The sequence below is a fragment of the Protopterus annectens genome, chromosome 4.part0 (genome assembly GCF_019279795.1).
Source record: "Protopterus annectens isolate FY-2018-M chromosome 4.part0, PAN1.0, whole genome shotgun sequence".
Taxonomy (NCBI): Eukaryota; Metazoa; Chordata; order Ceratodontiformes; family Protopteridae; genus Protopterus; species Protopterus annectens.
Window position 1 is genome coordinate 1992187765 of NC_056733.1, and position 26436 is coordinate 1992214200.

The following is a 26436-nucleotide window of genomic DNA, read 5'->3' on the forward strand; positions in this document are numbered from 1 at the left end:
TATATATACATACCATAAAATCTGTTTTAAGACATGAGCATGCATTGTTGTCAATTGCTGTTGAAGGTTGGGCGTCGGGCTGGCAACTCGACACCAGAAAAACCAACTGCCAATCATTAGAGGACTGGAGTTCCGCTGTGGCGACCCCTAACTGGGAAAAGCTGAAAGACGAACAACAACATGAAGTATAAAACAAAGAACTATTTAGTGTGAAACTCATGTCACACCTCTAGCAGCCTACACACGTCTTGCATTCCAGAGCATTTTCTGAAAAATAAAGTTAAAGAACACAAGAAAAAGAAATGTAAATATTTTGTGAATAGTGAAATATATTAGGACTGTACAAATAGCAATATTATCAGTAAGAAGTACTCTTTCCGATGAAAAGTCAGTGTAGTCATCCACTTTTCAATAAATAGCATAATATTTTATAATGCATACAAACCTCAAATTATATTTTTTCTAAATATTCGCAAACAAATGTTCATATCTTGAAAACTATACAACTTAGACATATAGTGCTATAAAACTTTTTTGATTCAGATACAAGCTTTTATATGACAATAAGAAATTCCTCTACGTATATGTTTATTGAGATACAGTATTTACAAAAATATGAAAACATATATTTAATGGTACTTAAGCAAAATAAATAATTCTGAATGTCTGTAAAGATGTGCAAATTACAGTTCAAATATCAAAGACAGTTTATTTCAGTAACATCTAATGTTTCAACTAATGCCATGCAACAGATTGTAAGTCACTTGTTTTTTGAAGTATTAAGTACATATGGAAATATTGCTTATATTCATAATTACAGATAAGCAACTAGCAATATTTCCAGTATAGTGAGATATAAACCAGCATTTTCAGTGAACTGTCCTGTCTCCCACCTTGGTGTTTTACACATATACCTCGATAAAATGTAGGTCTCTAAGTTATGAAAATATGAACATAAGTATGAAAATATGAATAATAAGTGGTAAACAAAGATTAATTTCTCCACTCTAGGACATCCTAGACTAACAATCTTAGTGTCATTTTTTTAACAACACCTAACCCTTTCTAACACTGCCTATTATACATTGACTTTTCATTAGTATTAAAAAAAAATGTGCACACTGATTGGTCAACTCATTGTAAATCAAGCATATACCAACAGAAAAAAAGTCCGGCTGCTGAAGTACCATTGAAGGTCCAGACATTTCAATTAATATATGCTACAATGGCAGACCAAATACAAGAAAGATCTGGTGCATTCTGCAAAACTAAAGAAACAGAAATGCACCTGATTTTCTTTGTACTGCTGTCCAGTCTTGGCAGACTGTCATATCTCTGAACTGTCCAGATTTTTGGAGGATGTCTACATTTATTTATTTATTTCCAGTTTGATTACCGGGGAAGTCCACTGGGCCCAAATGTGCCCGTTTTCAGTGGAGGCCCGGGGAGAAAATCTCCGAAATACATAATGCAGTAAAGATACAAAGGTATAAAAGGTACAATATATAGAACAGTTTACAAATATGTACACTCAATGTCAAGCATGAGCAACAAAGTTCATTGTGATAGATCTTAAGGGTTGTACTGTACAGATTCATTTGAGCATACATTCTTATGTTTTAAAGTGTGGAAACACTTTACATACACACATTTGAAGTAAGTATACAAACACTTTACATGCACTCATTTAAAGTAAGATGCTATTTACAAAGTTGGAATCGTGAGATGAGTAGCTATAGGAGTTGCAGAGAGCTTAGATCCACTCATTATGAAATAACTATGAGAGTTATAGAGAGCTTAGGAACCTGGGAGAAAACCTCCTGGGGGCATATACTTAAACAGAATTAGGTAGGGTGAAAGCAGATACATTTCCATTTAGTGGACAGGTATGTGAAAAGCTGGGTTTTGAAGTTTTCTGAGTTTGATATTGTCCTTAGAGTGGTGGGAAGAGAATTCCATTTCTTGCCTAGTGAAAAAGAGAGAAGTTGGCCAACAGGTCGTTTAGGTTTGTGGATAGTAATTAAGTTTTGGTGTTCAGATCTGAGAGTTCTGTTGGGGGTGTAAGGGAGAAGAATGTTTGTTAGAGCAGGACATTTTGTTGGGTGAAATACAAGTCTGTGTGCAGTGGTAAGTTGGAGGTAGTCTAGGTAGTTTGTGAGTTCTAGCCAATTCAGAGATTGAAGGGTAAGGCAGTGATGGGTGGAATTTTTGGATTTGGTGGCAAATTTAGAGATTTTATTATAGCAGTTTTCAAGTTTGGAGGTGATGGAGGAGGTCATGTTAGTTAGAAGAGGGGCTCCATATAATAAGGAAGGAAGAAGATAAGTAGTGGCCAGAGTATACCTAGTAGAGTTGGAGAGAAAGAGATTGTTCCTGTACAGCATACCTAACTTTTGGTGGTTTTCTTTTTATTTTGTTGAATATGGATATCAAACTTGAGGTGTTTGTCTATAGTAATGCCAAGAAGTTTAGCAAAAGGAACCACTTCTATAGGTGAGTTGGTTTGACTAAGGACTTCAAATGCATTTTTGTCATAAGAGTAAGTTTTTGTGGGAGGGAATAGTAGAATTTTTGATTTATTTGCATTTTAGTGAGCCCGCAGGGTGAACGGAGCGGGAAGAACCATGGATGTCTTTCTGACAGGAAACAGTCAGTCAGAGTCAGGTTAGTGACTTACAGGTCTGATTGTTTGAAAAGTAAAGCTCACTCTAAGAGGTTTAGCTGCTTAGCATTTCTGTCAGGTCCTAAACTAGAAATGCTGAAGGGGCTAGCAGTAGTTTCCAGTAAGCTGTACAAGGGTAGGAGTTTTTTTGCCTCATACTAAGAAAAAAAAAGCAATGGAGATTCTTCTTTTTCCATTGCTTCTGATGATCACCACTGATGTGCTGTGCAAGTGTGGGAATGCAAGTCCTATTTGCATGTGCAGTACATCAGGAAATGCAAAAGAATGGGGAAACAACATGGAGAACACTACAGTGCTATTATACTAAGACATTATTTAAGAAAGGTAAGCACTTTCTTAAATATTGTCATTGTATATGTTAGATCAGGATTTTTCATTGTACAACAGTTATTAGGGCATAAAGATTAAAACAGGCCAAGAAATGATGTTTCATTTATGCATACATTTTAGAAAGGAGAAGCAAAGAATCTTTCACTGAATGTTGACCTTGCTGGCTAGGAAATGGTGTTTTATTTATGCATACATTTTAGAAAGCAGAAACAAAGAATCTTCCACTGAATGTTGACCTTGTTGAAATAAAAGTTTGTGAGGGGAAGATTGCAGAGAGTACTTATGTTCTTTTCTCAAGGAAAGAATCAAGAGATAAGTTAAGCTAAAAACAAGACGTAGTCTAAGGATCAAGGATTAGGGGGTGGATATAGTCAACAGAGGAAAATTACTGAAAAAGAGAATATAATATGCTGTCTTCAGGATAGCAGGGCAGTTAAGGTTAGTAAGTTTGTTTGACCTGTTACTTCAGAGATGATGTCTAACACTCAAGCATGAGTACAGAAAACAGGTCATCTAGAGACTGTGTCAGTTTATGTTGTTCAGGACAATCAGAATGATGTACAGCAACTTGAACTGTTTATCAGAACTGTTAATGAAGACAGTATTCAGATACTGTAAACATCTAATAAAACCTTATTAAATGAACTACAGTGTTTGGAGAATTCATGCTAAACAGTGCACAAGACTTGGTTCATAAGGGAGACACTGACACCTACTGAAGCACGAGCTTGGGTAATTAAGACTTTTGTTTCTCAGTCTCATGGCATACAGTGTTTCCAGGTAACTATGGTGAAGTACCTTCACATCTTATCTTACAGTATAATAGCAATAACCCACTCCTGGGTGTGGGTAATGCTGGATTTACCCACAATTGCCTTTGTTTGATCACTTGGGCTTTACCCTTATGATCAAACCACACCAACTGTAGGTAGATCCAGCATTAGCCACAACTAGTAATGGGTTATTTCTTAAGTATTAGCTGGTAAGTCACTTAGTTAAAGAAGCCAGACCCAAAAAAAGTTCTGGATGCCATAAGGAGGTATGGGTGTGAACTGGAAGTATACAAAAATGATGTTAAAGGCTTAAGTGAGCTAAAGGAATATAACTCAGGCTGAAAGACTATTTCAGACCACAATGCAATTTCCATAAGAATAATTAGGAAGGTATAGTAAGCTACTCAATGGTGCAACAAAAGGAGAGATCGCATTGCTGGAAATGCACATGGATAAGTTCCAATGGTGAGGGTTTGCATGCTGATGTTTTTATTTTTGTTTCTTTCTGCAAAATTAGTATCCCAGTAAGATGAAATGTATGTCACTGTTTAGAGTGCAGTTAACAGAATATTTTACCATACTACAGACAAGCTCATTCAGGGGGGATAACTTCACAAGTTATAGCATTTCCTTTGCATTGTGGCACTGAATCTACTCTGGTCCTTCTGTAGAACATTAAAATTTCTCCCAAAACCCATGGTGTTACCCTAACTAATGAATCAGACTACCTGACTGGGATTAAAGATCCAAGGAAGGTCTTACTATGGAGTGGAAGGAACAATATAAACAATTAAGAATTCAAGTGTTATGAGGAGAACTTCTGTCAGGTGACTTCTTAATCAGCCAAATAAATACAAACAGATGGCTAAAAATCTAGAAGACTGGAATGGTAATACATGGTTGGAAAATGATGTGAGCATTAAGCCCCATTGCTAATGTATTTTTTAAGCTGTGCTCTTGCAGCTTCCTCTAAACCTTGAGTATTTGATCAATGAATTACTCCAAATAGTACAAGAAAGCTAAACGACTACAGAATGAAATATTCCAAAACAAAATGCTGACATTTTAGTAATATCTTTTGTAAGTGTAAGTTATGTTCTTTGCATAAACCAACATAGACACAAACAGTGCTATGGCTATTTTCTCAGACGCTCCTCTCTGTGATACATTTTGTAAAATACCTCAGTAAATAAGCTATCACCTGAGCACAGCATGCCACGACACACCATGACAGTAGGCCACACAAAGGAGAAATAAGTAGCAATATACCACTTACTTCTGGGAAGTTGAACCTCATGTGATTGGCTAAAATATCAAACTTCTGCCCAGTGGCTGTCTGCTTTACAAAATCTGCTGAGAAATTTCTGGGATAGTTCAGAAGATGAGTAAACCTATTCTTTGGGAGTGCTAAACTGAGGTTCTCCCGTTCTGCATATCTGAAAATAATGTTCTGGACTGTGCTGCTGCCTGTTTTGTGAGTCTTCAGGAACATTACATGAGTTTTTGGCTGGCATGATCTGTTAAAAGAAAGTCACAATTAAACATCTGTTCCAAAAATAAGCATTATTACAAAATTAATACAGATTCAGTTTATTAAAACAGAATATTGTATTGATTTTTTTCATTCAACAGTCAAGTGGAATGTAAAAATAAAATTTGAAAAGACAAACTAAATCTGCTTTCTAGTAACTTAGTGAAAAGTTACATAAAGAAAAGACTGAGATGAGCTTGTTGCACAGTCTAATTATACTCTGAGAAGACACTGTAAAAGGGAAGAAACTAACAAGGCAGTGCCACTTTGTGAATTTGTGTTTCTCACAATTTGAGATTCACAAATTCAGGAAGTGAACTAGTACTCTTCAGTACGCATACACACACAGTCATGTGCTGGAAGAGCAGACACAAGGGAGATGTTGCACACCTGAGTGTGTTGTCTTTCAGATGAGACATTAAACTGAGATCCCATTTGCTTGGATTGGTGGTAGCCCTGATTGAAAGAAGAGTAAGGAGTTCCTTTATTCATTTTTTCTTTCATTTATACCAATACAAAACTTTTAAACAATTATTTATACTCTTATTTTTGCCTTCATATTTAAAACTATTTACAAATTATTAACACAAAAGAATTTAACTAAATTTTATTTCTTTTATATTTTCCCATTATCACCCACCCTTACTTCCTTGACCATTTTCTTATTTCAGCTAATAATGATCCTGTTCCCTTTTCTTGTTATATAACAAATCTTCACATTTCTTTCCTTATCACACATATTACCATAAGTGATACTTTATCACATTTATCAGTTTCATATTTCTTTACTTTATCATACTTGCCATATAATATCATATTCATATATATATATATATATATATATATATATCCTTCCCATCTATATTCCTTTGTAAACTTGTAAACTTCCCAAAATATTGTCAAGTTATCAAAGACTATCTACTATCAAGTGTACTTTTTTCTTTCAATATTACCTCTAATACTACTTTCACTATAATTAACATTTATTTAAGCTCTGTTCCTTTTATACAATAGACTCCTTCTCCTACTACCTCATACAATGCTTTCTCCATCCTTTTTATAGCATTTTCATACATATTTTATAGTCTACATTCCCTAGCGTTATAGCCCTACAGTTTTTCTATCTTCTCTTTCATCCTTTTTCAATATGCATTTAATCACTCTACTACGTATGCCTTCTTCCATTATACCATCCTTTATCCATTCATTTACTATTTAAAAAAAATCTATTTTATTTTCATTAACTTCCTTATAATACTCATAGCTTTTACCATTCAATCCAACTTCTGATTTATTCTTACCCTTATTACCTTCTCTATTTATTATATTTCAGAACAGCCTGTTTGCGAAGCCTCCCCAGACAGTCGCCCTGAGAAGGCCCCTCGCAAACATACATGTAAAAGGAGGCACTTGGACTCTCCACCAGAGTCACTCATGGAAGACATGGATTTGGATGAAGGGGAAGGCTCCCCAAGGTTACTCCCTAAGGATGTCTCTTTTGGGGACATCATGGAGCTCCTGCACCAGAGGGGGGGGGGGGTGGTCTGCCCCAAAACCAACCTTGGACAAGTATGTGTTTCTAGAGACATTCGGCATGGGCCCATCTACCTCTTGGGTGTCCCTCTGCTGTCGAGATCCACTTCTCTCTGCCTCAAAGATCCTTTTCCAGGAACCAGTGAGGCCCAAAGAAGATGTGGTTCCGCAAGTCTCAGGCGTTTTCCCGGAATGCTCACGACTCGCCTTCCCCCAGAGGCAAGGGGAGGATTTGACAGACCCCACCCTAGAGGCAGAGGGGGTCCTAAGAATTTTGGGTCCCGAGAACCCTTCCTCGGATAAACCTGGGCAGCAGTCCTGAGGAGTTGCCCGACTGTTCTTCTCTGGAGGCAGTCGGAGGTCATTTGTCACTACACCCTTTAGTGTAGGAGTCCATAACAACAGATCAATGGGGGTTGCCCATCATATCCAGAGGATATTCCGTTCCATTTCAGGAACCTCCCCCATCCAACAAAGCACTCCCAGATGTCCCACCCACGTAGCAGGAGGAGGCAGCAGTACAAATAGATTCACTGCTAAGGAAAAAAGAGTCATGCAACTGGTGCCCCTAGACCAGTCCAGATCCGGAGTTTATTCCAGGTTCTTTTTAGTGCCGAAAAAGATGGGGGACCTTAGACCAGTCTTGGATCTGTCCAAATTGAACCTGTCTGTAACCAAGACAAAAATCCAGATGGTCATGAATCAATCTATCCTGCCATATCTGCAAACCAGAGACTGTATGTGCTCAATTGATCTCTGGGACACGTACTATCACATCAAGATGGACAGGTGCTCCCAGAGGTTCCTTTTCTTCTGGCTGGGAGCCAATCATTACCAATTTCAAGCCCTTCACTTTGGTCTCACCACAGCCCCTCGGGTGTTCACCAAGGTATTCAAGGTATTCAGGTCTTTCCATACTTGGACGATTGGCTCTTTACTGCCCCTTCAGTGCATCTGCTTTGGCAGGCCAGGGACTCCTTCCTTTGGCTAGCCAACAAGTTGGGCATCACAAGCAACATGAACAGATCTGCTCCACTCCCAGTTTAGGTTTTGGATATCATCGGGGCATGGCTGGACATATTACAAATGAGGGTGTTCCTTACGTTAGGATACACAATCTGAGGTTACACGTCTTACACATTCTTCAGACCCATTTACCAACAGCCAAGGCAGTGTTAAGAGCGTTGGTGTCTATGGCGGCCATGATAAATATTCTTCCAATGGCAAGCCTTCATATGAGAGTGTTGCAGTGGACGCTTGTGGTTCAGTGGTCCCTGTTAGATCTCCCCTTGTCCTTTCTGGTGAGACTCTCGAGAGTGTGCAGGGACTCCCTTTGGTGGATTCAGTCTCCAGATCCCCTCAAGGAACGTCCATTTCAACCTGCCTTTCACAAGACCACGATGACCATGGAGATGCCCCCCTATTAGGGTGGGGGGGTACTGCTCAGGAAGGACAGTCCAAGGTACGTGGTCCCCTTCCGAGACCTTTCTGGACATCAGTGTTCTAGAGATGAGAGTGGTTCTCCTTGTGCTGCAGGCCCTTCATGCTCATCTTCCTCTAGGAATGATTGCTATTCTGACGGACAATATGTCAGTGGTCTGGTATATCAACAAACAAGGGGAAACCAGATCTTATCCCCTGTGTCGAGAAGCCATGAAAGTATGGGAATGGGTGATCTCCATCTGCCGTTTTCTGGTGGCAATGCACATTCCGGGATGGTCTAATATTCTAGCGGACAGGCTCAGCTGATGTATCCTGATGCCTAACAAGTGGTCTCTGAACCCTTGAGTAGCTGAACAGATCTTTCTAGAGTGGGGTTATCCTTGCTGTGATCTCTTTGCATCTCCTTCCAACGCGAAATGCAGCAAGTTTTTTTTCCCATCTATGGGAATCCCCATAGATGCTCTGATTCATGCTTGGCCTCCCGGTCTTCTTTATGCATAGCCTCCTCTTCCCCTGATGTTGAAGTTTCTGCAGAAAGCCTGAAGGCTGGGGAGCACTGTGATCCTCAATGTTTCATTCTGGCCTCGACAGGTTTGGTTTCCTTACTCGGGTGTCATCTAGTTGTTCCACCATGGACTTTGGATCTGGTTCCGGATCTTCTCTCGCATCCCTGGGGGATCCCGCACTCAGATCTGGACAGTTTGAAGCTCACTGCTTGGCTGCTCCGGTTCCAATGATTATTAGGACTCCCGGTTTGTCATCCCCTGTTAAGTCTATTCTAGTAGTGGCTCACAAATCTTCTACCAGAAAAGTGTAAAGTAGTAAATGGAAACAGTTCTCGATATGGGCCTCTCAGGGGTCCCTGGACCCCTTTACCACTCCTGTTTTGGCAGTCTTAGATTTTCTGGATAGCAATTTTCAACAGGGCGCCAGTTCCTCTATGGTTAAAGTCCAGCTGGCAGCCATTTCTAATTTCCACGTGGGGGTAAATATGTCTTCATTGGCTTCCTCTAAACTTTGTAAGACCTTTCTTAAAGGTGCTTTTCTTCTTAGACCCCCATAAAAGATCCTATCCCACAGTGGGATTTTACCTTACTGTTGTAAGCATTGGTTTCACCCCCCTTTGAGCCTGTGACTTCAGTGAATTTGCAATTTCTGACTTGGAAAACTGCCTTTTGGGTGCCATCACTTCTGCCAGAAGGGTGTCGGAGCTTCAGGCTCTTTCTATCAAAATGCCCTACATGATCTTTCATAAAGATAGGGTGTCGCTACATACAAGCCCGTCTTTCCTCTCTAAGGTAGCTTCTGAAGCCAATATTAATCAGACCATTAACTTGCCAGTCTTTTTTCCTAACTACCAGAACAAAGGGGAATATAGGCTACATTTATTGGATGTGCATAGACAATTGAGGTTTTACCTACACAGGACTAAACCCTTCCGCAAATATGATCAACATTTTGTGTCTTATGCCAACCCCTTCTTCGGTAAACCAGTTTTGAAAGTGACAATTGCTCGCTGGATCTCACTATGCATTGGCTGAGCGTATTTGGAGAGAAGTCTGTCTCTGCCAGGGAAAGTGAAAGCTCATTCGACCCGATCTATGACAACGTCAGTTGCCATTTGGTCCAGGGTATCTTTGGATGATATTTGTTTGGCTGCCACTTGGGCCTCACATCATACCTTTATTTTGCATTATAAATTATACATTTTCTCTAGGAGTAGACCATCCTTTGGCTCTGCAGTTCTCTGGAACATCCTTCCATGAGGGGCACCCAAGAGTTTGGTAGCTGGGAACTCCGTCCCACAGGATGAAGATCAAATGAAGTAAACTACTTCAGATAACGAAGTTATTCACTCACCATAACATTCCATCTGAGTAGTTATACTTCATTTTTCTTCAACCATCTCCCCCTTCCCCACTAACCTTATAATTCAGATGATGATATATTTTTTTATTATCTTATTAGATGGTTATTGTTGGAATCCTTGGTTCTGTCCAGGCTAAGGGAGTTTCCTTTTGGTTATCCTGGTGATAAGGTGTCATTAGGTCAGGTGTCTGATACATGTTAGGCAGCAAACTCGATCTGAGGGGAGAAGGGAGACGAGGCATTATGGGTAAGGGGAGGAGCATGGAGCTCGGAGCCATAACTGGAAAATGTGGCCATGTCGGATCCAATGTGGATCTGAAGACCCACAGGTTGAAGACAAATGAAGTATAACTACTAAAATGGAACGTTATGGTGAGTACATAACGTCTTTTTATATGCTCTCTAAGCTTGGTGACATCCCTTTTTACTTTCTGTTGCCTGAGTTGTTGTGCTAAAAGTTTTGTGCTCTGGTATTATTATAAAAAAAAAGTTACTTAGCAGTCTTTCTAAACTCATGCAGATTAGTAAGGTAATCTTTTATTTTCTGCTTCTTAACCATATCTCTTTCTTTTATTTCAATTCTATTTTTAAACTCTACTCTAATTTTATTCTACTCCCTAGCTATATTGTCTGAAGAAATTTCTGTATTCTCTAATAACTCCCAAATAATTTCCACTACTCATTCCTTAAATTTCTCTTTTCAACAGGTGAGAAAGCACTGCTGTCTCATTTTAATTTTAGTTATTATTGGCACATGTTCTGAGATAGTTGCTGGATGCATATCAAAACTTTCAATTAAATACACGTGTTCCAGTGAAATGTAAGTTCTGTCCAGCCTAGCCCGGTTTTTGTATCTTGGGGAACACTATGTAAATTCACTCCAAACTCGTACTACTGAATTCACATCTTCCATGCCAAATGTTTTCATGAACTACTTTAAAAGTCTGCCCTCCTTTGTTATTATTTTCACTTCTGGGCCCCCCAGACACATTTTCTCTGCTGCAAATCAAATTCCATTCCCCACCTGTAAGTAATATTCCCTACTAAAAACTGATTAGTTCTCTCAGAATTTTTCTCAAGCTCCATTATAGCAGTTTTAGGTGGAATATAAATACATGCCAGTGTAATCCCCCCCCCCCCTCCTTGCCAGCAGCCCCTTAGTACTTCATATCTACCATTATCTTTTTTGTATCCTCTTCTATCACTATTGGAGCTTCTCTTGCTATTAATATAAGTAGTCCTCTTTTCCTTTGTCCTGGGTATTATGCTGAATAACCATCTGGAAACCTTTCTTTATCAAATTCACTTCTTTCCAAATGTGTCTCCTGTAACAACTATTAGCATTCTACATTTTATAACATAGTTCACATTTTTAATATAGTTCACTACTCTTTCTTTTTTGGATATATCGAGACCATTAACATTTAAAGGTAGTATCAAAATGGCTTATTATGTTGAAAAGTTATTATTCCCACCTTTAATTTGTAATGGATTTTTTGTTAAGTATCTAGTTCCATATTTTGTGTTAAATGCACACAGTAATGTCTGGCAGGTTGACCTTTTATACAATTGTCTCTTGTCATATCCATTTGAGCCTATGTCACATTTTACAAAACGTTTTGTTTTATTGAAAGCCCTCAAACTAAAAAAGAAAAAATACACCCCAGCTTAGTACTAACACACAAAACTATGTACAGCTTCAAATATTGAAGTTTTACCTTCCTAATAGGAACACTGTCAGACTTGGGTTAACCTAAAAGGAATGTTATCCATATTAAGATGTGTACAGCCTGTGCTTCTACTAAGTGCTCTTTGGTTTTGTCTCATCTTTGTTGCTCTCCCAGAATGAAAAAAAAAACACTTGAATGCTTTCAGAAAACATTATCTCATGGCCATTGAAAGAAAGTCATTACAATAAAGAAGTATTCTGTTTTTATTGCTCTTTATCAGATTGTCTCCATGGAGACATGAGAACCAGATAAGAGTTGCCTCTATGAATATTTATTTATTTGCTAGAGGAGCTTTATTATATTTAATGTTCTATTTTATTTATTTGCTTTCTCTTAAAAGCTTGTTACTACATAAAGCACCTCACCTAAGTGTCATGTTTAATCATACCATCACCTCAGGCTTCGTGCCCACTGAGTAGCGCAAAGCTACAGTTATCCCACTCCACAGGGAACTACTGCCCCATTAGTCTGACGAGTCTGATCTGCAAGGCCATGGAACGTATTATCATGGAACTTATAAACAAAGACATTGGCAACCTTCAAATACTGGACCCCACCCTCCTAGACAGGGGTCCAGGGAAGTAAATAGTGTGGGAAGAAATAGTCAGGGAATTGTTATGACTAGGCTTGTATTGGCCCTAGGGCCGATAGCCTAGTACCAACCTATGAACCTGTAAGAGCCTTAATCTATTCATTCCCCTATGAACAAATGAGAAAGTGCACATCATTTTTTCTTGTATCATACTCTTTTGAATAGACTTTTCTTCTTTTTTTACATTGCCGTGCCTACATTTCTTAAAACTGAGCAAGGAGAAAGAGAAAAGAAGGAAAAAAACAGGGGCACCTGTTTCGTTTAATATCCCTATTACACTTGAAAAATAACTGGGAAACTTTATAGCATGCAGAAATCATACACTATACAAATATTACTGTTAAGAACAAGGGTTTGCTTTACTTACAGTTAACTCTTTTCTTCCTCTTCCCCTCTCGTAAGTGTTTCTCCAAACATTAATGACATGAAGTAGGGCATATGCTTTAGAGCCCCCTACACATATGGCAAAGTCAAAAAAAGTCCAATATTTCCAGGTTTTCTTGTTCTGTCATGTTTCACAAATATAATTAATGCTTTATAATCCCACATGTATTTGTCAGTTTCTGAGTTTCTGGTTTTATTCCTGTTTATCTCCATCTCCCAAACCCAATCTGTGCTTCCTTTCCAACGTACTATCGGTTCTTCCTGTCAGCTCTTGTGTTTTTTTCTGTCTCTCAAGCATTTTCCATTAAAACACTGGAAAAGGTTTCACTGGCATAGTCTCTCTGTGGTCTTTATAACCAGAAGAATAAGAAGCAGAATCCCCATCTGTTTCACAGCTCACTTTTTGTTTAGAGAAACTTTTGTATTTACTCCTTAGCATATTCTACATCAAAAATGATTTTGTCCCACCAGGAAAGAATATTCTGAAGACAGCTGGATATAGCAGTTTGAATCCCATGTCTGCTTCTCGCCATTTCCTGATTGCTGAAGAAAATGTACTCCTCTTCTGCCTGGTGTACAGTGAGTAATCATTTTCCACAAACGCACAACTGTCTCCCAGTTTTAGTATTTTGACATTCTGCCACAGTTTTGTCAGAATCAACACCTTCTGCTGGTAGGATTGCATCTTTACTATTAAAGACTGTCGGTTGCTTTTTCATGACCAGGTTTTCTAGCACTCACAATGTGCCCCATCAATTAACAACTCCTGCTGTGGAATACCAATCCCATTGCTTATTTGTTCTTTCATAAAATTAATAGTCTGTTCCTTCCAGTTTCTCTGGTAAAGCAGAAAATCTCAGGTTTTTCCTGTGTGCTCTGTCCTCTAATTCTGTTATTTTTTGAAACATCTCTTCTTGAGCAGTCTCATGTTCAGCCAGACTTTTCTTCATTTCAACCTCCAATTTTTGCAGTTTTATCATCTCATCTGAATATCTTTTTAAATATTCTGCCATTTTATTCAGCCTTTTGTTATTTGAGTCAATGTAGTCCACGAGTGTTTCATTGCACTGCTTTTTGCTGAACAGTTGCAGAATTCATCCCAGAGTTTTTCTTCACCTTTTGTGGTTGATTTTCTTTTAGGTTCTCTGAATTTCTTTTTGCTGGCATCCAGGCAGTGCACTTACTAGCTAGTTACTGAAATTTACCGAAAAAATTAGTTCACTGGCTGTCTTTTCTGAGTTTTTGTTCTCACACTGGGAGAGATGATATTAAGCTGTTACTCAGTGTGCAGCCATCTTGGAAGTTTATATATTTTTGTCTTGTTCTGATATCACATATCACCACTTTTCCTGGTACGACTGTTGTTTCATCTAGAATTCATATTTATTCATACCTTTTCTAGAACATGTTTCATTTCCTACTGACTAAACAGTTTACTGCCTATATTTTCCTTTTCTTCTTTGTTACATCCGGTATGAAGCAAGTAAAAAAAAAATCATTTTTTTTTATTTACACCATTCCACCACTGTCAAACCTGTTATATCATTTTAATGCTATTCACATTTAATGCTACACTTCCTATATCATATTTTTCATTTTTTGTATGTTTTACTTCCATGTCTTATTTTCTTTTCCTATTAAGTCTCCTACCAGTTGATTTTTTTCATTATCTTTTTCTTCTCCTGTTTCTGTTTTTTTCTCGCCCTCCGCTTCACTTTCTAAAAGTGCATATCCTTTTCCTTCCTGTATAACTTCAATTTGAAGTGTCACTTCTTCTCTGATTACCTCTTTATTCTCTAGCATTTCATTAGTATCCCCTTCACCCATACTACCTTCTATTTTAACATCTTTTGTAGTAATATTTTCAACTGTTTTTTTCTGAGCCTTCTTCATATGTTCTTTCCTTTTCTAACATGGGATTGTTAGACCAGAAGTGCCCAAGTTTTGTACATTTTCTGCAGACTAAAGTTTTTTGCTGCATGTCCCCACTCTCCACAGTGGCCACTCCTTTGTTTGTTATAGTCTTGTACTAAATGAGTTTCATCCTCAAAGAAATAACATGCTTTACAGTGTCTCCAGTACCAAACAAATCCTTTCTTACTATTCACAATTATTGTTTATGAAATCTGTTGAATTTTCTATTCCTTAACATCCATTGCTAACCAGACTTCCCAGCACCCCCCCAAGTCCATACATTTCTTTTATAACATTTTTTAACTTCATGTACTTTACTACATAGTGAAAGAAAAAATGTCTTTAACTTATGCTCATCCATATCTGAAGTCATGACTTGCACATTTAGTTTTTTGTTGCAGTCCCAAGCTCTGAAATATTCTTTCCACACTGCTAATGTATTTCTTTCTTCAGTCTCAGTCATGAATTTTTCCAGCAAATTAATGTTTTCAAATGTTACTTCAAAGAAATGTTCAACTCCTAAATGAAGTAATCCTCTCATGTCTTCAATGTCAAATAGTATCAAAAGTAGCTTATTGACTTAGAGCTGCTGGGCTTTAAGGTGGGCATACACTGGCCAGTAGAGGCACATGAACTCCTTCAACCATTTGCATGGGTCTATGGCATAGAGCAGAGTAGGCTGGGTCTTCAGCCTACTTATTACCAGTAAACTCCCATGTGTGCCCATTTTTAGTCAACACGACCAAATCACCTGGAGACAATTTTTATACCATTGAGTGGCTTGCCCTGATATGACATGCAGTCTGTGATCCAAGTTGTCCAATCAAGAGGATACTAGTCACCACAGTTAATGCCTAAAGTGTTTGGTCTACACAACTCTTCTCAAATAGGCACCATCTACAGTCTGTGCCTCTGCCCATAGCTCCATTCTTGGAAGAATTTTGAGGTGGAAACATCCAAGATGTTTTTGTGAGGTGAGAGAAACCACTCAGAGACACCAGAAGAGCATGCAAACTTCACATAGGCACTGGCCGGAGGTCAGGATCACCCCCTGTACCTTGTAAGTGCGAGGTGAAGATCTTAATCATTATGCCAACTATTCCTGGAAATAGTGCAACAGGTAACAGCTTCAAGTATCTGGAAGGGGTGGTTGAGGAGAGGGGAAGCCTGAATGAGGAGATCAAAGCTAGAATCGGCAAACTATCACAGAGGTTAAAATTAGCGTGTGACAGAAGACAGAAAAGTAAAGCATCCAAAACTTTGTGGTAATCAGAATTACTGTATGGTACATAAACATGGGCAGTGAAGGCATAGCAGCTGAAGAAGCTAGAGATGATGGAGATGAAGTAGCTGAGATGGGTGGGTAGGATGCACTCTGTGGGACAGACAAAAATTGAAGACATCAGAGCAGAAGCCCAAGTAAATACAATTACAGAGAAGGTCAAAGAGAATAAATTATGGTGGTTCAGGAACACATACAGCAAAGCAGAAGACCATACTGACTTATTAATAGATCTATTCTTGAATCCACAGTTCCTACCCTATGGAAATCCCTTTTCACTATTCCCCTGCACAAAGATGGCAATTCCACATACCCATCCAGCTACTGACCAATAGTGATCCTATACCCCCCTCTCTAAGATTCTTGAAAAATGCATCCACACACAACTACTCAAATACCTCCTTCAGAAAAATCTTCTCACTTCCACTCACCATGGATTCCATCCCGACCACAGTACTACTACTGCCCTCTTATCCTTTACTCATACCATTGCTGAGGCCCTAGACAACAATAAACTCATATCTTGTCTTTTCCTCGATCTTTCCAAAGCCTTCGATACAGTCTCCCATCATCTTCTGGTTTCTAAACTTTCAAATCTTAACCTGTCCCCTTCCTCTCTTGCCTGGTTCTCCAGTTGCCTGTCTAGCAGACAGCAATCTGTGAAATCCAATATGTGGATGACTCGACTGTCATCTCTGATAATATCTCTGAACTTCACGCACTTTCCCAACAAGCCTTTCTATCCACAGAACAATGATTGTCCAGTAATCTACTCATCCTTAACCCCAAAAAGACCAAACTCTTACTATTTCTTCCCCGAGCTCTTAATTATGACAGAACTACCTTTACTATTACCTCCTCAAATAACACCATTATCAAACCAGAAACTCACACTAAATTCCTTGTCGTCATCATTGATGGTGAACTCAAATTCAATTCGCACATTCTCCAATGCATAAAAAAAGACACACCGGAAACTTGGTTTATTGTATCGTAATAAAAAGTTTCTAACTGCAAATTCTAGACTCTCCCTCACTCAAGCTCTTCTTCTCACCTCCCTTCTATATGCTGTCCCAGTACTTGCCAACATCCAAACCACAACCCTGAATAAATTCCAACAAACATACCACAAGATAGCTAGATTTACCACAAACTCTTCATACAATACTCATCACTGCCTAGCACTAAACTCCCTCCACTAGCGTGAATTCCCTCACCTTCTACTTCTATCACAACTTCAAATGTTACACTCCATTCTCTATAAACCTTCATCCTGTCCTGCTCTGTCTTCCCTTATCGCTATCTATACTCCTCCTCGAACTCTCCCTACCTCCAATGAACAACTATTACACATTTACCAACCCAAAACAACAGTAGGCAAACTACTATATAAACACTCCATTGCCCAAGCTTGGAACAAACTACTAAGAGAAGTTTGTTCCATCATTCACCCATCCCACTTTAAGGAAAAACTCAAACTCCATCTACTAAACTCTAAACTCTGCCCTTGTCAAGCCCCACTCTAACCTCCCTTACCCCTCTTATACAGCCGCTTCAGTCTGTCCCCATACTGTTAGTACACCTCCTCACTGGATACTTTCTAAACTGTAAAATTCAATATGGTTGACCTAAAACTAGTGGTTGTAAATATTATTGCTACTTAATTTACTTTTTGCTATGTATGCATTTTTTTCTTTGTGTCTCTATTTTCTTGCTTATGTCTTAAACATCATTGTATAAATACTTTTTATTCAACTGTTTTTTTGATTTTATTGGAAAGTATTTGTATACTGGAGCTTTTCTCCTTGGATCTCCACTGAAAATGGGCCCCAAGCCCAGCTAGATCCACCCGGCTAACAAATGTCAATAAATAAAATAAATAAATCTGGTGAGCCAGATTTTTGACAGGAAGAAGGCAAGAAGAAACAGGGGCATCCAGCAAATGGATGGATTGTGTGAGGGAAGACCTGAAACAGTCAGGCATGACTGCTGAAGAGGGTAAGTGAGTGACACTGAGTCAAGAGAGAGATGGTGACAGTTGATACGACACCCTGACCCCATGCAGAAAACAGAAAAAAATGTGTTAATGATGGTGATGTTGTCTTTAATGTCAAACATCAGTGGCAAAATAATATTGTCCATAATGTCTTACCTGTTCGCAATGTCATTGTTTTTATTTTTAGTCTTACCGCTGCTGCATTTGTTCTCCGTAGCTATTGAAAAACTGGAAATCTTTGTCCCCTCTCAGTTCTTTCTTCCATTTTTCTTGCTTTGATGCATCTGCATAAGTTCTACTTTCTTAACAAAAAAAAAAAAAAAAAAACTATTGCAGAGGTAATCTCTTAATGCTGGCTACTCCACCAACCAGGAACATCTGTGTTTTTTCTTCACTTGCTGCTACTTGGGTTTCCAACTTGTTTCTTCTGTAATAATCTACCAATGTCATTCCATTATGCTTCCTCCCTTCCTTTGGCTCTGCCTGCTTCATCAAATTTACCAACGCTGGTGCCTCCACTCCTCTGATTTCCAAGTGTTTAACAATTATTTTGTCTGTTTCTCCTTACTTCAGTAAATTTTCTCTTACTTCTCTCTCTGTCTGTTATGCACTGTCCTCCATCTTGGAATTCCTGGAACTGTAGTAGCAGACCACTGGTACCACTTAGCAGTGCTCTACTTCCTCTACATTAAAAGAGTAAGGGAAGTTAGCCAGTGCCCCGACCAAATGTCTCCTAATTAGTGTGAATACCACCTCCAGTCTCCCCTGAAAAGAGTATACTGGCCTCATGGGAGTAACTAAATCAAAAGAGTAAATAAATAAATAAAATGCGCATGCACTTACACCCACCACAGACAAATGTACTGAGTGCACTTATAATTTGCATACTGCCAGTTGAAGACCCTTACATCCTCCTCACTTCTGTGTGTGCAGCAATTTAGCCTGGCTGGAATAATACAAGTCCCTTCCTCGAACCAATATAAGAACTGTTTCTAGCTCCATACTGGACTTAATTACCAACATACAAAATATGTGCCTTCACACTAAAGTATGTCCCAATACTCTGAATGACCATTCACCCATTACATCCATTTGGTAATTCTGAACATTTAAAAAACTTCCTCAAATAATTGAAGGAAGATATTTCTCTTGTAATAAGCTACCAAATCTCAGCACCCTGCTCAGTGTTGTAGATTGGACTCCCCTTTATGCCATGTCTGAACCCAACTCTGAGCTTTAATTTTTCAAAACAAAAACTGACCACAATTCAGGATATATTGAATGCCATTACAGAAAGAAGGTTTATATCACAGTATTGCCAATGGTGTTCAGTGGATATTAAAAACAGGTGTTCAGTGGATATTAAAAACAAAATTAAAGCCATAAATTCAGTCTGTAAGAACTTCAAAAGGGACACCAACAATACAGAGCTACACAAACCTTTACTGAGTTTAAGGAAAGAAAAAGAATTGCAACAAATACTTCAAAAGCCCTATGCCTCAGACATAAACAGTAAGCAAGCTGGTCTAGACCCAGTCAGTTTTGAAAAGAAAGAAAATGCTTAACAGGGACATTAAATAACTACTCAGCTACCAAGAATGAACCAATGATATTGAATCACTCCACCTTTGCTAATGATTATGCTCACTTTGCACAATCCACCATAACTGACATAACTAAAGCCTTTCGAACAATTTACTCCCCACCACTGTTTTAAGTGTATTTACTGTTTTTGCCTTATCTTTTCAAAAAAACAAAAAAAAAAAAAAACAAAAACATTCATTGTTTCCCACCTTTCTAAGCTAGTATAGTTCAGTTTTCAGGCTAGTGCTGAATTCAGGGCTGTGATACTAGTTTCTGAGTTGCCCATACCTTACTTGGATAGAATGAAGTTTCTCTGTTCACCTGTGAGAGAGGGGAGCTTTGCGCAACCTGTCTGTCCCTGGAGGAGTGGTTTCAGCCCAGAAGTTAGTAGTTTATTGGCCATTTTTGGCAAATTTCTATCTCTTTCATTTCCCTACTATAAAAACCACGTTTGCATGATTTTGCACACCAGGCAGTGCTGGTTAGCTATGGTTAAATGATTCCCGGCTCCACTAAGTCTCCTCTTCAGTTTTTCCCTTGAAACTAGTCTCTCAGCCTAAGCACTCAAAAAGCATCCCACAGCCCAACACTTGCTCAGACCTAACAGCAAGCACTAATATACCCTGACGCCGATTGCCCAGCAGAGCAAGGCTCTTTATTCACCCCTCACCAACCAAGTGACTTAGCTGCTCACCCTACTATTCAGGCATGACCAAAGGGCAATTTCAGGTGTACTCTCCAAACCAGCTAGTGAATCTGGGTATCCTGAGGCAATGTTACAACTGCCTCATGTACACAGACAACCCTCTCCTCCTACCACAAAACACTAACATATGCGAGAGATGCAATTATATAGCCAAACTGGAAGCTAAGCTGTCTCCACCCAAGACTGGAACAGACAGTCAAGAGGAGAAGGGTAACACTTGCACCACACCTCCAGCAGCACACAGACCTACTAAAACAGCACTGGCAAAAAATACACAAATACATAAAATCATACTCGGAGGCTCTAAATAAAAACCTGCAAAAGCATCAGAGACCTCCAAAGCAGACATCCAAAACAACCTGCACCTCCCATCACAAACCAGACAACACACAAAATCAGTGTGCCGCACAATCACAGCCCTTAAGCCGAAATAACATACCTCGTGGTTTTGGCGTCTTTTCGGACTTGTTGGCTGTTGGTGAAGCACCCACCAAGAGGAGAAAACGCTGAGAGAAGAAAGGAGCCACTTTTGAGATTTTAAGTATTTTGCTTCAGATTATTTGTTAAGTTTTTCTGCATTGCCGCCTACTTTTGAGCATTTTCTGGCTTGTTAAATTTGATTTCTGTGTTGGTAACTTTATTTAGAACACAGCCTAGAGCTGATTACTGAATTTCCTGCCTGCACTTATTTTTAAAATCGTTTTTTTCCTTAAAACTTGCATTGTATCTGTCTCTGGCCTAGCACTCAAGTGTGGGGTCATTTACTGCACTGTTCTAACTTGTTGATACTTGTGAACCTCTGCTTTCCTTAAAAAAAAACAAAAAAACAAAAAAAATCTTGCTTTTTTCCCATATTTCTGAGATTTAAAAAAGTTCAGTTACAGATTTGCTGTTCCGAACTGTTTGTAAGTTTCTTGGAGGCCATTGTTTGCTTGGGCTAAAGGGAAGTCTCTTCATCAGTGGCAGTGATAAACATTGAGCAGTCTGCCTGCCCCTGTGGGAGTGGTTACTGCCTTGAAACTGTAGTTTTATTGGCCATTTTGGGTCAATTCCTAACTCCTTGATCCCCCTCTCTTAAAATCCTCTTTTGCGCGTTTTTGCGGGCAGCGCCGCCTAATTGGGTTTAAACTATTCCTGGCTCCACGAAGTCTGCTCTTCACTTTTTCCCTTAGAACTGCTCTATCTCTCAAATTAAACACCATATTCTCATTCTAAGGCCCCTCACTGGTCCAAATAAGTAATTGTACAAGTTAGCACTAATAAACCATAAGCACTACTTACTCTTAGACTCTCTACAATTACCTTGTCCCCTACTGGTCCATTTTAATTCAGTTCCCTATATTACTCTAGCATGTCCAAAGGTCAGTCAATGGTTTCCTCTCCAGTCCAGCTGGTGAATCTGGGAATTTTGAGGCAATGTTACAACTGTCTCATGTACACGGACAACCCTCTCCTCCTCCAAACAGGTTCAAATATATGTGAGAGATGCAACCATATAGCCAAACTGGAGGCTGAGCTCTCTCATCTCAAAACTGGTGTAACCAGTCAGGAGGAGAAGGTAACCTCACACAACACAATTCCAGTATCACATAGTCCCACCACAACAGCGAACCAAACACATAAAAACACAAAAAAATACTCAGAGGCTCTAAATAAAAATCTACCTAAGCAACAGAGACCTCCAAAGCAGACATCCAAGCAAACGCTACCCCAAAACAAAACACGTACAACACATAGCACACAAAGTCAGTGTGCCAAGCAGTCACAGCCCTTAAGGCTGAATAACACACCTGATACTCTTGTAATAGGTGACTCTATTGTCAGACACACTGACGTCCCGCTCACCAGGCTGAATAAAAAGAAGGTCACAGTGAGCTGCCTGTCGGGCGCTAGGATCAGCCACATAACGCAAGCACTCAGGTCACTCCAAAGCAAATACAAATATGACTCAGTCATTGTAGATGCTAGCGTGAATGACCTGAGACGTACCTCCCTCGACTACATGAAAAGAGACATAGAGGAGCTCTCTGATCATGTAGCCCAGGCCGGTATGACCCTGACCTTGAGCAGCATCTTACCCTCACCTAGAATGATGCCACAGTATAAAGACAAAATGATCGATTTTAACAATTGGCTAAAATTTTGTTGTCATTCAAAGGGGATCCAATGTCTGTCAGCCTGGGATGACATGCTTGACAAGCCATGTTGCTTCGCTAGGGACGGCTTGCACCTGTCACCCCTGGGCTTTCGGATATTGGCAAAGGCTCTTGCCACCCCCATAGTGCCTTTTTTAGGCAAGGCTCAAAAGTCAAACCCACCTCTATAGACAGCACAAGGAACAAGAAACTAAGGGTAATGCTGCTAAATGCCAGAAGTCTTAACCTCAAGATGCATGCACTCAAAGCTCTCCTCAGTATGGAGAAAATTGATATCTGTGCAGTGACAGAAACCTGGTTCAAGGCTCCAGAGAGCACCCCAGCACTACCAGGTTATACCTCATATCATGCTTTTCGGCCCCAAAACCCGGACCGAACCACAAAAGGGGGGGGGGAGTTTCCATATTTATCAAGGATATCCAAACCTCCAGGTTAGTGGCATTGCACGAAGTATCGGAGACCATCCATGTGCAACTGACAGTGGGCAAGACTGCTTTTCAGTTTATAGCATCCTACAGACCACCCTCTCAAAGTCAGGAATCCCACTCGGCTTTCCTGAAAACATTGGAGAACATGAAGATCTCTCCGAACACCATTATATTGGGCGACTTCAACTACCCAAACATAGACTGGGAGCATTACTCAAGCCCCAGCACCTTAGCCCAAAGGTTCCTGGAATTTATAAACTCAAATGCTATGGAACAACTAGTCACCACCCCACAAGAGGGGAAAACATACTAGACCTGATCATTACCAACATGGGGACTCTATGCTCCATACCAGAAGTATATTCCTCATTGGTAAGATCAGACCATAAATTAATTTCACTGGATATCCACATCCCGACCCCACCCCCAGCCCAGAAAACTACAGTGAAAAACTTCTCAAAAGCGAACTTCACACTTCTCAAAACCGAAGTGGAATCCTTCAAGGCCCCAGAGCCAGTGGAAACTATGGCCCAAACAGCAGAATCCTATATAAACGCATTCTACGGACATCTCCAGGAATGCATGGATCATGCTATCCCAAACAAAATCAAGACCCAATCATCCAAAGGCAGGCGTCCATTCTGGTGGACCCCAGCCATAAATAAACTGTACAACAGAAGGAAGAAGCTACTACATGACAGAGCAAAATCCCTAAAAGGGAAGGCATCTCTGATCAGTACTAGCAAAAAAATTACGATCCCTCATAAAATCCTCCAAGGCCAGCTTCGAGAGAAAAATTGCACAGGACACTAAAGACAATCATAAGGCTTTTTTCAGTTATGTTAGGAACCTGGGATGCAACTCCCAGACTTGTTCTGAGTTGATACTAAACAACAAAAAATACACTGAACCCACAGACATCGCCAATATCCCGGCAGACAGGTTCAGTGCAAACTTCTCCCCCCCCTCCCCCCCAAAAGAGCAAGTATCTATCCCGGCAGAGTGCAGCCTTCCAAACATCTGTGATGCTCAGGTGAAGGCCGCCCTCTCCAAAGCAAAAAACACTGCTTCCATGGGACCAGATGGCATCCCGGGTTGTGTCCTACATGAACTCCAAGAAGAACTAATCCCTCAAGTAAAACTGCTGTACAATCTCAGGCTCACTACAGGATATGTGCCCAAAGAATGGCGTATAGCAACAATGGTCCCACTCCACAAAGGTGGCGCCTCTGCTGACCTTGGAAACTATCGCCCCATAAGCCTGACTAGCCTAGTCTGCAAGGCTATGGAGAGGATCATCATGGAACTCATAAACAAAGACATTGGGGACCTACAGACACTAGATCCTATCCAATTTGGCTTCAAGGGCAGATCCTGCCTTTTGAACCTGGTCGACTTCTTCGAAACAGTCACCAAGGCCATAGATGAAGGGAAGGTAGTCCACACAGCCTATCTGGACCTCGCAAAGGCATTTGACACAATACCCCACTCGGGCATCATAGATAAGCTATCCAGCCTAAATATAAACCCCTATGTCACAAGATGGGTAGTAAACTGGCTCAAAGACAGAACCCACAGAGTCAGAGTTGCTGGAGCCATGTCAGACTCGAAACCGGTCACAAGTGGTGTCCCACAAGGTTCTGTCCTGGGACCTCTCTTGTTCGGTATTTACTTTTCTGAGGTACAGGACAATGTGGGAGGACTATGGCTCACCAAGTTCACAGATGACTGCAAACTGGGCGCCATAATCAACTCTCCAGCTGACACAAACATCCTTCAAAAAGGTCTCGCAGAGATGGATAACTGGTGCCAGAGCCATGGTCTAAAGCTAAATGCCAAAAAGTGTATTGTCATACCCTTTGGCAAAAACAATGTGCCCACAAATTACCACATAGGTGGTAACCCATTAAGTACAGAGAAAGTAATTAGGGATCTGGGGACCCAAGTTGATAGCAATCTCTCCTTTGACAACCACATTGCCAAAGTGGTTAGAAAGACCTTCTACATAGCCCACCTCTTCATGAAAGGATTCACATCTAGATCAAGAGAGGTAATCGTGCCCCTTTATTCATCCCTCATCAGGCCCATCATAGAATACAATGCCCCCTTTGGGATGTACCTTACCCGACACCTGCAGCAATTAGAAAGACCCCAAAAGTACCTCACCAGGAGGATCAAGGGACACAAACAGATGCCATATGCTTCTCGGTTAAAAAAACTCCAGCTCTACTCAGTTGCATACCGCCTACTTCGAGGCGATCTATGCCTGACATATAAAGCTATGTCCAAACCAGAATTAATGGACATGCTCCACCTCAGTAAATCTAAATCCCTTAGAGCCACATGCTCGAGGAACTTGAACCTCAGCACAGAAATAAATAGAACATGCTGGAGGGACAGATTCATAACCCAGAGGCTCCCTTCGCTCTGGAATAGAATTCCAATTCATGTTAGGCAGAGCACCTCACTGACTCTCTTCAAGAAGAATCTTGATGAGTGGATGGGGGATCATAGGTTTGTCCTGGGGATTACTTCCGTGTCACTATTAGACAGAGGCACAGTAAACTAAACTTTGAAAAGGGCACAGTATACTCAAATCAAGGGGTGGGGTAAGCCAAACACAATCGGGCTAGGCTTATAAATGCCCCAGGGCAGATAGCCTAGTATGAACCTATGAACCTATAATAGGTGACTCTATAGTCAGGCACACTGACGTCCCACTCACTAGGCTGGACAAGCAGAAGGTTACTGTTAGCTGCCTGTCAGGAGCCAGAATCCACCACATAACACAAGCACTCGGGTCACTCCAGAACAAGTACAAATATGACTCTGTCATTGTTCATGTTGGTGTGAATGACCTGACACGTACCTCCCTGGACTACATGAAAAGAGACATGGAAGAGCTCTCTGATCATGTAACCCAGGCTGGTATGACCCTGACCCTGAGTAGCATCCTGCTTCCACCAAGAATGATACCTCAGTATAAAGAAAAAATGATCAATTTCAACAATTGGCTAAGCTACTGGTGTCATTCAAAGGGGAACCAGTGTCTGTCAGCCTGGGACGACATGCTCGACAAGCCGCGTTGCTTCACAAGAGACGGCTTGCACCTGTCACCCTAGGCTTTTGAATACTGGTCAGTGCTCTTGCTGCCCCCATAGTGCCTTTTTTAGGCAAGGCTCAAAAGTCAAACCCTCCTCCATAAACAGCACAATTAACATAAAACTAAGGGATATGCTACTCAGTGCCAGGAGTTTAAATCTCAAAATGCACACGCTCGAAGCACTCCTCACTATGGAGAACGTCGACATCTGTGCAGTAACTGAAACCTGGTTCAAGGCTCCAGAGAGCAGCCCAGCACTACCGGGCTACAACTCATACCACACGTTTTGGCCACAGAACACGGAACGAAACACAAAAGGAGGGGGAGTGTATCCATATTCATCAAGGATACCTACACCTCCAGGTTAGTGGCGCAGCATGATACCTCTGAGATCATCCA

At 40.2% G+C, this 26436-nt stretch overlaps 1 protein-coding gene across 1 annotated transcript in view; it reads right to left on the minus strand.

Moving 5' to 3' along the window:
- LOC122800514 (galactose-3-O-sulfotransferase 2-like) overlaps positions 1-14761 on the minus strand; it is a 97630-nt gene extending 82869 nt beyond the window's left edge. The window contains exons 1-2 of the mRNA XM_044069953.1: positions 14481-14761; positions 5063-5303 (exon numbers count right to left, since the gene is read on the minus strand). Coding sequence (XP_043925888.1) covers positions 5063-5303; positions 14481-14761 — 522 coding nt within the window. The remainder of the gene's footprint in view (positions 1-5062; positions 5304-14480) is intronic.
- Between the last annotated feature and the right edge of the window lie 11675 nt (positions 14762-26436).